The sequence below is a fragment of the Sinohyriopsis cumingii genome, chromosome 17 (assembly GCF_028554795.1).
Source record: "Sinohyriopsis cumingii isolate HCF-2022 chromosome 17, ASM2855479v2, whole genome shotgun sequence".
NCBI classification, from domain to species: Eukaryota; Metazoa; Mollusca; class Bivalvia; order Unionida; family Unionidae; genus Sinohyriopsis; species Sinohyriopsis cumingii.
Window position 1 is genome coordinate 87,595,364 of NC_142977.1, and position 15,678 is coordinate 87,611,041.

Consider the following 15,678-nt stretch of genomic DNA (forward strand, 5'->3'; position numbering starts at 1 on the left):
TCAAGGTGGAGTGAAATATTCATGGTTAAGTACTGAGTGGAGTGACGTATTCAGTGTTAAGTACTGGATTGAGTGACATATTTTGGTTAAGTACTGGGTGGAGTGGCATATTCATGGTTAAGTGCTGGGTGGAGTGAATATTCATGGTTAAGTACTGGGTGGAGTGACCTATTCATGGTTAATTACTGGGTGGAGTGACATACATATTCATGGTTAAGTACTGGGTGGAGTGGCATATTCATGGCTAAGTACTCGGTGGAGTGACATATTCATGGTTAAGTACTGGGTGGAGTGACCTATTCATGGTTAAGTACTGGGTGGAGTGACCTATTCATGGTTAAGTACTGGGTGGAGTGACATATTCATGGTTAAGTACTGGGTGGAGTGGCATATTCATGGCTGAGTGCTGAGCAGAATGATATATTCATGGTTCAGGTTGGAGTGATGTATTTATGGTTTAATGCTAATTGGAGTGATATATTCATGGTTACATTCAGGTTGGAGTGATGTATTGATGGTTAAATGCTAATTGGAGTGATATATTCATGGTTAAGTACTGGGTGGAGTGGCATATTCATGGCTAAGTACTGGGTGGAGTGACATATTCATGGTTAAGTTCAGGTTGGAGTGATGTATTCATGGTTAAGTACTGGTTGGGGTGACATATATTCATGGTTTAGTACTGGTTGGAGTGAAATATATTCATGGTTTAGTACTGGTTGGAGTGACATATATTCATGGTTTAGTACTGGTTGGAGTGACATATATTCATGGTTTAGTACTGGTTGGAGAGACATATATTCATGGTTTAGTACTGGGTGGAGTGACATATATTCATGGTTTAGTACTGGGTGGGGTAGGATTTACATTTGATTAGTACAATTTCTAGCTTTATATTTTAAAGGTTCTAGATTTTGGACTGGTGTTATATGAGATGGTGGTTAAATTTACACACATAAATTAATATCCACTGAGCCCCACCCCCTTTTTTTAAGATTTTGAATCCTTTTCTGATTAAAAAAGTAATCTCATAGGAAGTATATGTTCTCATGGGGTTTGTTAAATGGTTAAATAGACTACTTTGTACAGCAGGTGGTGGCCTTTTTGTTTTACTCTATCTACATATGTAAAGGCTAATCCCACTGCAAATAGCATACATTCACATCTCCTATACCATAGTGCACCAGCATACACACCTAGCTCTTATCAGTGTACACTGGCAGATTACAATTGAATGCTGTTCACTTGAAATTTTAGATGGAACATACAGCATGGAACCTGACTTCGAGATCATAAAACTCTGAATTTGAATTGAAGGCTTGAGCTTTCTTTCAGAGTCAATCAAAAGTGATGTTACAAAAGTTGCCCTTTGCTATTGGCTGAAGAAGATGCCAAACTTGAGCTACTCTGGTGGCCTAAGTGGTTAGAGCGGCCACCTTGAATGCAGGAGGTTGTGGGTTCAAACCCTGGCTGAGTCATACCAAAGACATATAAAAATGGTACTAGCAGCTGCCTCGCTTGGTGCTCAGCATTAGTGTTAGGACTGGTCAGCCTGATGCCAAGATAATGTGACTGGGTGTGACATGATACTACATGTCTTTGGCATGATGCCTCAGTGCTGAACATCACAATATGCTGCCACACTGCAGACATCATAGCAGTATGACTGGAAAATTGCTAAAAATAAAAATAAAAATCACACAAGCACACACAAGCTTAAGCTAAAGTTCAGTGGTTTAATTATTTCCAGGCATTATGTTACTTCAGATATCAGTCTGTATTTTGCACAGTTTCTTGCTTGTTTGCAAACAGATAATTGCAGTATAAAATGGTTTCTCTTGAAAGGCTTTACAAAAATGGGACCAGTGTAACTATACCAGATTCAGTTTTTTAAAGGCCTTTAAATGAATGGAAAGTATTCAGACCTATAGGATTTTACACTAATTGTTTGGATAAATTTCAGAACATGATTTTGTCCAAGCAACCCTCCACTACCATTCTGATGTCTCCAGGGATGAAATCAGCCATTTTCCAGGAAGCCATGATGGCACACATACTGGACTTGAAATCAAGGGCATTCAATGTGATGTCGGCTCCAGGAACTTCTGCTCCCAAGCTCAAACAGAAGCACCTCTTCTTTATTGACGATTTGAATGCAGCCCACAGTACTAATGGTATGTTTATGGAAGGTTGCAAGCAGCATTAATAAAACAGTTGATTGTGTTGTATTAGATTGCATCACTTTTCTTTGACCAATGCTGCTACTTGAAGTAGTGCTATCAGTTGAAATAATGTTCATTAATCCAATCCATCCTTTCTTCAAAACCTTTGCTAGAAACCACAGATAATTCATGTTATTTGACAATATTTAAATCATTACCTTGAATTTTTTGTGTCATTCCAGGTTACCAACCTCCTCTAGAAACCACAGATAATTCATGTTATTTGACAATATTTGAATCATTACCTTGAAATTTTTGTGTCAATCCAGGTTACCAACCTCCTCTAGAAACCACAGATAATTCATGTTATTTGACAATATTTAAATCATTACCTTGAATTTTTTGTGTCATTCCAGGTTACCAACCTCCTCTAGAAACCACAGATAATTCATGTTATTTGACAATATTTGAATCATTACCTTGAATTTTTTGTGTCAATCCAGGTTACCAACCTCCTCTAGAACTTCTGACCCAAATTCTGTCTCAGGGAGGGGCATATGACAGACAGCGTAAGGAATTCCAGAATATGGAGGAAGCAGTCTTTGTAGCTGCTGCCACCTTGCCCACTGTACCAGGTAAGGACTCGTATGGATAAGTCTTTGAGAATTTATGATCAGATAAAAGTAGTAGGTAAAATACAGGTTCTTAAAAGCCATCTTTTAGTGTACTGTTTTAGTTATAACTCAGTATCCCTTGACATGTAAGAAAGAAAGTATTATTTCCCTTTAATTCTGAGGTAGAATTTGAACATAAGTACCACACCCTTAGTAAAAATAAGTATTTTAAATGTAGTTATGAATATATTGACATTTTCAAAGCACAGAGAACTGAAAATCACAGTTATGATATATACTCACTTATAAGCTGAATCTAACTGCAAATTGCACACACCCAGATCTACCTTTGCACAATACATTGGCAGATTTGGGTCTATGCAGTTTGTTAAGAATAATCAGTAGAGCAAATAACATAGATCCTGATCTGCCAGCACATTATGCAGTGGCAGAGCTAGATCTCTGTTGTTTGCAAGTGGACTTGACAATTATACATAGTTATCTATAATGTTGCATAAGTCATGATGTTGTGTATGTTTGCCTTTATTTCCTTATTCATCAGTTGGATGATAAGTCATGATGTTGTGTATGTTTGCCTTTATTTCCTTGTTCATCAATTGGATGATAAGTCATGATCTTGTGTATGTTTGCATTTATCTCCTTGTTCATCAATTGGATTATAAGTCATGATCTTGTGTATGTTTGCATTTATTTCCTTGTTCATCAGTTGGATGATAAGTCATGATGTTGTGTATGTTTGCATTTATTTCCTTGTTCATCAGTTGAATGATAAGTCATGATGTTGTGTACTTTTGCCTTTATTTCCATGTTCATCATTGGATGATAAGTAATGATGTTGTTTATGTTTGCATTTATTTCCTTGTTCATCAGTTGGATCATAAGTCATGATGTTGTGTATGTTTGCATTTATTTCCTTGTTCATCATTTGCACGATAAGTCATGATGTTGTGTATGTTTGCATTTATTTCCTTCTTCATCAGTTGAATCATAAGTCATGATGTTGTATATGTTTGCATTTATTTCCTTGTTCATCATTTGGATGATAAATCATGATGTTGTTTATGTTTGCATTTATTTCCTTGTTCATCATTTGGATGATAAGTCATGATGTTGTTTTGCCTTTATTTCCTTGTTGATCATTTCGATGATAAGTCATGATGTTGTGTATGTTTGCATTTATTTCCTTGTTCATCAGTTGGATGGTAAGTCATGATGTTGTGTATGTTTTCATTTATTTCCTTGTTCATCAGTTGAATGATAAGTCATGATGTTGTGTACTTTTGCCTTTATTTCCTTGTTCATCATTTGGATGATAAATCATGATGTTGTGTATGTTTGCCTTTATTTCCTTGTTCATCAGTTGGATGATAAGTCATGATGTTGTGTATGTTTGCCTTTCTTTCCTTGTTCATCATTTGGATGATAAGTCATGATGTTGTGTATGTTTGCCTTTATTTCCTTGTTCATCAGTTGGATGATTAGTCATCATGTCGTATATGTTTGCCTTTATTTCCTTGTTCATCATTTGGATGATAAGTCATGATGTTGTGTATGTTTTCATTTATTTCCTTGTTCATCAGTTGAATGGTAAGTCATGATGTTGTGTATGTTTGCATTTATTTCCTTGTTCATCATTTGGATGATAAGTCAGGATGTTGTGTATGTTTGCATTTATTTCCTTGTTCATCAGTTGAATGATAAGTCATGATGTTGTGTACTTTTGCCTTTTTCTCCTTGTTCATCAATTGGATGATAAGACATGATGTTGTGTATGTTTGCATTTATTTCCTTGTTCACCAGTTGAATGATAAGTCATGATGTTGTGTACTTTTGCCTTTATTTCCTTGTTTATCAATTGCATAAGTCATGATGTTGTGTATGTTTGCATTTATTTCCTTGTTCATCAATTGGATGATAAGTCATGATGTTGTGTATGTTTGCATTTATTTCCTTGTTCATCAATTGGATGATAAGTCATGATGTTGTGTATGTTTGCATTTATTTCCTTGTTCATCAATTGGATGATAAGTCAGGATGTTGTGTATGTTTGCATTTATTTCCTTGTTCATCAATTGGATGATAAGGCAGGATGTTGTGTATGTTTGCATTTATTTCCTTGTTCATCAATTGGATGATAAGTCAGGATGTTGTGTATGTTTGCATTTATTTCCTTGTTCATCAATTGGATGATAAGTCAGGATGTTGTGTATGTTTGCATTTATTTCCTTGTTCATCAATTGGATGATAAGTCAGGATGTTGTGTATGTTTGCATTTATTTCCTTGTTCATCAATTGAATGATAAGTCATGATGTTGTGTATGTTTGCATTTATTTTCTTGTTCATCAATTGGATGATAAGTCAGGATGTTGTGTATGTTTGCATTTATTTCCTTGTTCATCAATTGGATGATAAGTCATGATGTTGTGTATGTTTGCATTTATTTCCTTGTTCATCAATTGGATGATAAGTCAGGATGTTGTGTATGTTTGCATTTATTTCCTTGTTTATCAATTGGATAAGTCATGATGTTGTGTATGTTTGCATTTATTTCCTTGTTCATCAATTGGATGATAAGTCAGGATGTTGTGTATGTTTGCATTTATTTCCTTGTTCATCAATTGGATGATAAGTCATGATGTTGTGTATGTTTGCATTTATTTCCTTGTTCATCAATTGAATGATAAGTCATGATGTTGTGTATGTTTGCATTTATTTTCTTGTTCATCAATTGGACAATAAGTCATGATGTTGTGTATGTGTGCCTTTATTTCCTAGTTCATCATTTGGATGATAAGTCATGATGTTGTGTATGTTTGCATTTATTTCCTTGTTCATCTGTTGAATGATAAGTCATGATGTTGTGTACTTTTGCTTTTATTTCCTTGTTCATCATTTGGATGATAAGTCATGATTTTGTTTATGTTTGCCTTTGTTTCCTTGTTCATCAGTTGGATGATAAGTCATGATGTTATGTATGTTTGCCTTTATTTCCTTATTCATCAGCTGAATGATAAGTCATGATGTTGTGTATGTTTGCCTTTCTTTCCTTGTTCATCATTTGGATGATAAGTCATGATGTTGTGTATGTTTGCCTTTATTTCCTTGTTCATCAGTTGGATGATAAGTCATGATGTTGTGTATGTTTGCATTTATTTCCTTGTTCATCATTTGGATGATAAGTCATGATGTTGTGTATGTTTGCCTTTATTTCCTTGTTCATCAGTTGAATGATAAGTCATGATGTTGTGTACTATTGCCTTTCTTTCCTTGTTCGTCAGTTGGATGATAAGTCATGATGTTGTGTATGTTTGCCTTTATTTCCTTGTTCATCAGTTGAATGATAAGTCATGATGTTGTGTATGTTTGCCTTTATTTCCTTGTTCATCATTTGGATGATAAGTCATGATGTTGTGTATGTTTGCCTTTATTTCCTTGTTCATCATTTGGATGATAAGTCATGATGTTTTGTATGTTTGCCTTTATTTCCTTGTTCATCAGTTGGATGATAATTCATGATGTTGTTTATGTTTGCCTTTATTTCCTTGTTCATCAGTTGGATGATAAATCATGATGTTGTGTATGTTTGCATTTATTTCCTTGTTCATCAGTTGAATGATAAGTCATGATGTTGTGTACTTTTGCCTTTATTTCCTTGTTCATCAATTGGATGATAAGTCATGATGTTGTGTATGTTTGCATTTATTTCCTTGTTCATCAATTGGATGATAAGTCATGATGTTGTGTATGTTTGCATTTATTTTCTTGTTCATCAATTGGACGATAAGTCATGATGTTGTGTATGTTTACCTTTATTTCCTTGTTCATCATTTGGATGATAAGTCATGATGTTGTGTATGTTTGCATTTATTTCCTTGTTCATCTTTTGAATTATAAGTCATGATGTTGTGTACTTTTGCTTTTATTTCCTTGTTCATCATTTGGATGATAAGTCATGATTTTGTTTATGTTTGCCTTTATTTCCTTGTTCATCAGTTGGATGATAAGTCATGATGTTGTGTACTTTTGCCTTTATTTCCTTGTTCATCATTTGGATGATAAGTCATGATTTTGTTTATGTTTGCCTTTATTTCCTTGTTCATCATATGGATGATAAGTCATGATGTTATGTATGTTTGCCTTTATTTCCTTATTCATCAGTTGAATGATAAGTCATGATGTTGTGTATGTTTGCCTTTCTTTCCTTGTTCATCATTTGGATGATAAGTCATGATGTTGTGTATGTTTGCCTTTATTTCCTTGTTCATCAGTTGGATGATAAGTCAGGATGTTGTGTATGTTTGCATTTATTTCCTTGTTCATTATTTGGATGATAAGTCATGATGTTGTGTATGTTTGCCTTTATTTCCTTGTTTATCATTTGGATGATAAGTCATGATGTTGTGTATGTTTGCATTTATTTCCTTGTTCATCAGTTGAATGATAAGTCATGATGTTGTGTACTTTTGCCTTTATTTCCTTGTTCATCAATTGGATAATAAGTCATGATGTTGTGTATGTTTGCCTTTATTTCCTTGTTCATCATTTGGATGATAAGTCATGATGTTGTGTATGTTTGCTTTTCTTTCCTTGTTCATCATTTGGATGATAAGTCATGATGTTGTGTATGTTTGCCTTTATTTCCTTGCTCATCAATTGGATGATAAGTCATGATGTTGTGTATGTTTTCCTTTATTTCCTTGTTCATCATTTGGATGATAAGTCATGATGTTGTGTATGTTTGCCTTTCTTTCCTTGTTCATCATTTGGATGATAAATCATGATGTTGTGTATGTTTGCCTTTATTTCCTTGTTCATCAGTTGGATGATAAGTCATGATGTTGTGTATGTTTGCCTTTGTTTCCTTGTTCATCATTTGGATGATAAGTCATGATGTTGTGTATGTTTGCATTTATTTCCTTGTTCATCAGTTGAATGATAAGTCATGATGGTGTGTGTTTGCCTTTCTTTCCTTGTTCATCAATTGGATGATAAGTCATGATGTTGTGTATGTTTGCCTTTCTTTCCTTGTTCATCAGTTGAATGATAGGTCATGATGTTGTTTATGTTTGCCTTTCTTTCCTTGTTCATCAGTTGAATGATAGGTTATGATGTTGTTTATGTTTGCCTTTATTTCCTTGTTCATCAGTTGGATGTTAGGTCATGATGTTGTGTATGTTTGCCTTTATTTCCTTGTTCATCATTTGGATGATAAGTCATGATGTTGTGTATGTTTGCCTATATTTCCTTGTCCATCATTTGGATGATAAGTCATGATGTTGTGTATGTTTGCCTTTATTTCCTTGTTCATCAGTTGAATGATAAGTCATGATGTTGTGTACTTTTGCCTTTCTTTCCTTGTTCGTCAGTTGGATGATAAGTCATGATGTTGTGTATGTTTGCCTGTAATTTCCTTGTTCATCAGTTGGATGATAAGTCATGATGTTGTGTATGTTTGCCTTTATTTCCTTGTTCATCAGTTGAATGATAAGTCATGATGTTGTGTACTTTTGCCTTTCTTTTCTTGTTCATCAGTTGGATGATAAGTCATGATGTTGTGTATGTTTGCCTTTATTTCCTTGTTCATCATTTGGATGATAAGTCATGATGTTGTGTATGTTTGCCTTTATTTCCTTGTTCATCATTTGGATGATAAGTTGTGTATATTTGCCTTTATTTCTTTGCTCATCAGTTGGAGTCACTTTGGTTCAGTGATTAGCATGCTGGACTTGTGACTGATAGGGTGTGGGTTCAAATCCTACCATGGGCAAGGTACTTTATCCCATTTGCCTCAGCATAAAGTAACCTAATTGTGTTTTGCTGTAAAGGTAAAACACCAAATGAAACCAAACCCTGTTCTACAGTTTTTTAAAAAATTTTATAAATTAGGTGTGTGCTGGAATTTCCGAAACAGTCACTGAATTTTTCCCTGAATAATACATGTACTAAATGTCAGTTATCTAATTTGTTTACAAACTGATAAAAAAAAAGTTGTATTTATTGCTAGATTATGCATTTGTGCATACGCCTATATATAGAAGTTTTGTTCCTTTTCATTATTTATACAACCATGATGATTACTTGTACAGCAACTTCAAAAAGCATAAAACAATAAATTGTCAATCTCCAGGTATGTGGCTTTTTATTAAATGAATCACCATGAGCAAAATTTGAATATCATTGTTGATTAAGGCAATCAGTAACCTCAGCATAGTAATAAACGTCATTAGGGATGCTTGACAAAGCTGGTAGATTGCTGTAGTAAGCATGTTTGTCCATCTGTCTGTTAACAATTCATTTTCTGCAAGATAACTTTACTGGGAAATTTTGGATTTTAGCCAAATTTTTCATGGATTTATATATGGATGGGACCTTCAGTGGATTTGATTTTAAGCCTTCTTTGTTAAAATATACAGGAGTTAGGACTCCTGATTATCTGCTCCTTCTGTGTTAATATATAGAGGAGTTAGGCTCCTTCTATGTTAATATATAGAGGAGTTAGGATTCCTGCTTATCTGCCCTTTCTGTATTAATGTATAGAAGAGTTAAGACTCCTGATTATCTGAACGAAAGATTGTTGATTTTAAACCAAATTTAATATGTAGTTCTAAATTGATGATGAATAATTTTACTAAGGATTCTTGCATTTCAAATCAAATTTAGTTGCACATTTTTTTATGTATAGCATTCTGAGACATGATTTACAGGTGTTACAGCCCCTGATAGTTGCTTCTTCTGACTTGGATTTTCACAGTATAACATTACCAAGGATTGTTGGCTTTAGCTAGATTGAACTTGTATTTTTACAAGTTTTTGAATGAGTTTAATTTCCTGTGTTCAGCATAACATATAGAAGAGCTATGGCCCAGTTGCCCATCCTCTTAACTTTGCTTTCTGCGGCAAACATTTACTAAGAAATATTCAGTTTTCCAGTAAGGGGGGTGGTGTAGGGGGAGAGCAGTTGGTGGTTTGGGAGGGAAAGTTAAGAGTACACCTTGCCATAAGGGTACATTTTTGTCAGAAGGGGCCTTTGTTTCAAGTTGCAAGATGATAACAATATTTATAATTTTACAAGCATTTAGTTTCGCTTAAAGTGTAATCTGGCAGGTAGAATTTATCAGGAAAAAAGTTAATTAAATTTTTTTTTTAAATATAAAGAATGAAGATAAAGACTGAGTTGATAAATTACATTGTATACAGTGGATTTATTTATTTTTGTATTGTCTTTAAGTGATAACTTGTAAGTAACATATTAGAGATTGATTCTCATGTTAAAGCATCATGAGAGAAATTTAACACGAGTCCTCAGTACAAAGCCTGATTCAGTTTTTCATGTAGTTTGTTTTTGTTTAAATATATAGTAAAGGAGACAGCTCACTCTGGTACTGCTTGTATATGGAGTGGCTTCATCTAACAGACCTAGAATGTGTTAACACCATGACTGACAAGTCCTGTTCAAAAACAGTCTTACCAGACTTAGGTATCAGAAGTCAGTTGTCCTCAGACTACACTTATTATTTAATGTGTCAGGAAGAAATCTGTTGTGTTAGTGAGCTTTAATGACAGAGAAGCTTCCAGGTCAGACCACGTGTGATAATGTCTTCAGTCGTATATGTAAGCTTAAGCGAGTACATAAACAGACAATTAGTATTGAATCTCATTAAAATATGGTTTGCAATCAGTTAAACATGTGATTCAAGTTTAAAAACCATTAACATAAACCATTATAACTAGAATATATATATGAAAAATTACAAAATGTTTCTAAGGACACTGGTCTTTTTAGTTGAGGAGGGCAGAGTTGTGCACAGTTGGGACCAAAGTGCATGGTTGGGGTCATTTATGTTTCATCCTACTTAGAGCACTGAATGTTGTATTTCAACCAAATATATCATGTATTCTTATGTTGATGAGACCTTGATTGACTTTTATTTGCAGTATTCCAAATCATCAGTTTGAAGAGTTATAGCCCCTATGTGCCCATTCACCAAACTTTGGTTTCTTAACACATATTCCTCTGTTAAATGCCATGTTAAGCAAATTGTATTTTGGGGAGCCATTTGCAAGTGCCTGTTAATAATAGCTAGGGTATGTATTTAGATTTTCATCAAGATCTAACTGGAAAACCTTCAAATAAAATCTGACAAGTCGTATATCTTGACACATTCATGTATTTAAATTTATCATGTAATTAAAAGTGAAACATCTGTTTTAAATCTGCATTAATCTGAAGGCTAACATTTATTCCAGGTGTCGGCATGGGACATTGCTGCCATGTGATTTCCTCAAGGCTTACTCGTCTTTTCTTCAATTTGACTCTCTTCTCCCCTGGACCAGAGGGCATCCTGTCTACATTTGGGCGCACTGTCCAGAACTGGTTGGAGGAGTTTCCTACATACTCTGTGGAGCATCATTTTGAATTTGCCAGGGTGAGTATTCCATACTGTTAAGGAATATTGTACTAGCATGTATATAATTATGAAATAGTTCATACATGGGAAGTTTTAAAATGTTCATATGTTGAAAAATAACAATCTCAGATGTCCTCTGATGATCATTTTCAGGAAATCTGAAAATGATAAACCAGAATAAATTTATGTTTTGGAGGCTTTTGCAAATATTGAGATTTGCATCAGCCCATAATATTCCTCCTTTACAGATGGATTGTTGTTTTACTGGGTCCTTGAATTGAATGATACTATTAATGATAATATCATTGTTTATTTATTCAGGGTGACATAATTTGCTAACAACTAGTTTACATTGTGACCCTGCAATTGAAACAAATCTACATGAAATTGGTAAAAATCTACAAGGTTACCATCTACTACTTAAAGGTATATGTATATATCAGAAGTGAATGCAAATTATTCAGGGTTAATATACTGTTGTTGCACGGATATACTACCACTTACAAGTGGTCATAAAATTATGATTGCTGATCAAAATAATAGTGACAGTACAATTTCTTACAAATTTAAATATTAGGTGCTTGTTTAATATGATACGGCAAACTATTCACTAACACTTTATAGGAATAAGTCAAAGATTTCTTAAAGTACTCTGTCTGAACTTCTGGTATTTATAGATAATTATTTTCACTTGACACGTACTTCTTGTACTAATATTCATTGCAAACTTAAAAGCATTAAGACACAATTGCACTAAATTGTCAAAGATCTTGAAAGTAAAAACAAGTTTTTCTAATAACTCTATAATACTTAATTGGCATTCATCTCAGAGTGTTGACAAGAGATGTTGTAGGACGATAAATATTTTGGGAATTTAAAATTATCCATTTACTGTAAGTACAATTTTTTATGCTTGGCTGCTCATTATGCTGAGTCCATAGGTATTAACTGGGATTTCTGTAAATCTTCAACAATGCTAATGTCTTTACTGCTAACATATGTTAATGTATCATTTAATACATACAATTAAGAAAGTTTCAAGCACTTTGGCAAATGTTTATATTTAATATGAAAGAGAAAGGACCTGGAATTGATTCATATGGTACTCCAGTGGAAATGTCCTTAAAATCCGAGATAGTTTCAAACCAGTTCACAGCCTATAATCTACTACTGTGATAGGATGAAAACCCTTGCATTGAAGGCTTTGGAACATTATGTGTTGATAATCTATAGTTTATCATTTGAGGTAACCAATCCATAAAAACTTATGATTACCAAAATGAGAATTCACAGGAACCTGAAAATGCATTATTTAAAAAAAAAGGAAGCCAACATAGACTTTTATTTCAGGGGAGGTTTTTAAGTATTATTCAGATAATATTTCCTGCAAGAGTTGTTTCCTTTGGCTCATATTAACTGTTTAACATAAGCTATCTGCATCTAGAACTTAACAAGGAAATTGGTCAATTAACTCTTTTCCATTAGTTCTGAATTTATTATGATTATTAAAAAAAAGGCTTCTGTGATTAGGCACTATGAATGAGGTAGTTTTTTTTTCAGTATTTCAACTTGATCCCAATTTGCGATTAGTTTTATTTTGTTATCTAGACAATTCAGTAGATCATTACCTCTTGTCAGCTGGATGCAAAGTTTTATTTTTAAAAAAGTCATCTCTTGGCGAAAGATATTCATTCAGATATTATACTGCATAATTTCATGGAATTAAGATCATGTGAGAAAATGAACATCTTATAAATAGCAACAAATATTCAAATTGGAAATTTTGGTATTTGCTTAGTCTCTGTATTAATAAAGCTGTAGTCATATCTGCATTTATGGAAGGAGGACTAGCAGAAGCTGCCAACTACATTTTTCTTTTTAGTTTCCATGTCTTCACTTGCTGCATTCATATCATTAAATTAGGTTGATTGCACAAATCATGTATTAGTTTGGTCTTAATGTAGAAAATGTCATTGACATAGTGAGAAATCGACTGTGCTATTAATGCATCTGTCAAATGATTTTAGACTAAATCGCAGTATAATGGTTCCCCTCTTATATGGCCAAACCTTCTGTTGTATAAAGCTGGCCTTACAAAAGAGGTGGTTATTCATAAGGGGAACAAAATGGTTGAAATATACTATTTTTGTATTGGGCAAGATGACCTTAAAAAGGAGTGAACTCTCTTTAGAGGGTTCTCTCAAGAAAGGAACCACTGTATATACATGTAATTAAAAAGCATTGATGTCATTTCAAGTTGCTGCATTATGATTCTGAAGGTCGCCATAAGGTGGTGACCATTTGATCATTTTCAATCCCTGATTCTTAAATTTTTTAAATTTAAAATGTAACAATTTTAGTTGCAACTCGTAGTGCTGTGTAATGAAGCATTGTCAGCATTGCTGATAATTGAGTATGGCTGATATCAAAGGATTATAGACATCAGTTAACCATGCTAAAATTCATCTGATAATGTTGGGATTTCCATTTTTAAAGATAAGTTATTTATCTGCTCTTGCCGTATTTACCTAGGCTCTTACCCTTGGTTTGTTGGAGTTGTACCAAAGAGTAAAGGATAAATTCCGTCCCACTCCAGCACATGCCCACTACATCTTCACAATTCATGATATTGCCAGAGTGGTACAGGGAATTTTGTTGATGTCACCACGTTCAAGAACTCGCAAGATGCTCAGGGTTAAGAAGGAAAGTAAGTTTAACTTGTAAAATTTACACAAAATCTTTTGTTCACTTTGGAATGCAGTGTGCGGTTGGACTTGATTTATAAGCGATAAATTTATATTTAAGTTAGCTTGCATGCTAGTATGTAAAAGATATAATTACACAGCAATGAACCATTTTAGTATAATATAATGCATCTTGACTTTTCCTATTAATGTATGCCAGTCAGACTTGGGCATGTGCATCTACCAATTAGTTGCTGACCAAATATCACTAGTAAGACTTTGGGTATTAAGTAATCACAGGTACACTAAAAGGCTTGATATAGCATTCAGGTCTGATGTGCCAGCACCTAGCTGATTGTCAGTATATAACATATACAAATTCTAATGACAATAAAGTCAACAATTTTCACACTATTTTCATGCAGTTTTCAAACAAAATTCATAATAATTTCTGGTATTTTATCATTTCGCTATAACATGTTATGCATATGAGTAAGTGTGGTTATCTGGACTCAGGTGATTGGTCAATTGGACTTTGAACCTAATTCAAATGATTCTGCAGAAATTCAGAGTGGAAAACTGTAACAACTGGAGACACTTTTCAGCCAGTATATGCCACTTTGGATAAACTTCAAGAGCAGCCATGGATGAATTGTGGTGTTTTTTTTGAATATGTTTTAAATCATTAAGATATTGGATGAGTCTGATAATGAGCAAACTCCATGCTTATTAACCTGGCAGGCTTGAATCTGATTTGCTGAACCTGTTACCACTCTGGAGGATATATTTTTGATCTGATTTTGATCAGATGTTGAACATATAACATTAAGCTCTCAGATGAGGCATTAATGAGCAAGATTCATGCATACTAATGAGGTGATCTTGCATCAGACTGACTAAGCCTGCTACCACCATTGGAAGCCATAATTCTAAATTCTATTTTTATAAAACTTGCAATATTGGTTTGTATCATCAAGATGGGGATTCGTAATGAGTAAGATTCACACGTGTTAATGATATGATCTTGCATTCAATTGTCTGAGCTTGTTACTCTCACTGGAAGCTGTATTTCTGATCAGATTTTGAGACTTGGAATGTATTTTTATACCATTATGATCTCAGATAGGTTCAGTAATGAATGAGATCCATTTATCTTTTTGAAGTGTGATCTTTGATGTGATTGGTGGAGCTTTTGTTACCCCTCCGTAAGTTATATTTCTGATCTGATTTTTGTCTAACTTGGAACATATGCTTACATCATCAAGATATTGTTCAAGTTTGAAAATGAATGAGATGCATGCATATTAATGATTTGACCTTGCATGTGATTGGCTGAAGCTGTTACAATTCTGAAGGTCATATTTCTGATTCACTTTTGATCAAACTTGAAATATTGTCTTGTATCATCAAGGTTTTAGATGGGTTTTGAAAATGAGTAAGAATGATGCACATTATTGATATAATCTTGCATCTAAATGGCTGAGTTTGTTACAACTCTAGAAGCCTTTATAAGTTGTGCCCTAACTTTGCTTGGACTTGTAATACATGTTTCTATTATCAGGATCTTGGACTTTTTCAGTAATAAGTGAGATTAATGCATATTAATAAGGCAGTCATGCATTTGATTTACTGACTTTCTTACCATTCTTTAAGCCATATTTTGGATCAGTTGAGTTTGTAGGCACGTTTGCCTTCATTTTTAGAAAGAATTTTTATCAGGATATAGTCAAATAGGTAAAATCAACATGGTTATTTGGGAGATAGTTTACATAGTACATGTTCTTATAC

General features: G+C 33.8%; 1 protein-coding gene across 3 annotated transcripts in view; it reads left to right on the forward strand.

The window, feature by feature from the left end:
* The window catches only part of LOC149779382 (dynein heavy chain domain-containing protein 1-like), a 457,419-nt gene that overhangs the window by 203,898 nt on the left and 237,843 nt on the right, over window positions 1-15,678 (forward strand). For all 3 annotated transcript variants that reach the window (XM_089940014.1, XM_089940015.1, XM_089940016.1), the window contains exons 56-59: window positions 1,964-2,174; window positions 2,666-2,797; window positions 11,046-11,224; window positions 13,739-13,913. In XM_089940014.1, coding sequence (XP_089796140.1) covers window positions 1,964-2,174; window positions 2,666-2,797; window positions 11,046-11,224; window positions 13,739-13,913 — 697 coding nt within the window. The remainder of the gene's footprint in view (window positions 1-1,963; window positions 2,175-2,665; window positions 2,798-11,045; window positions 11,225-13,738; window positions 13,914-15,678) is intronic.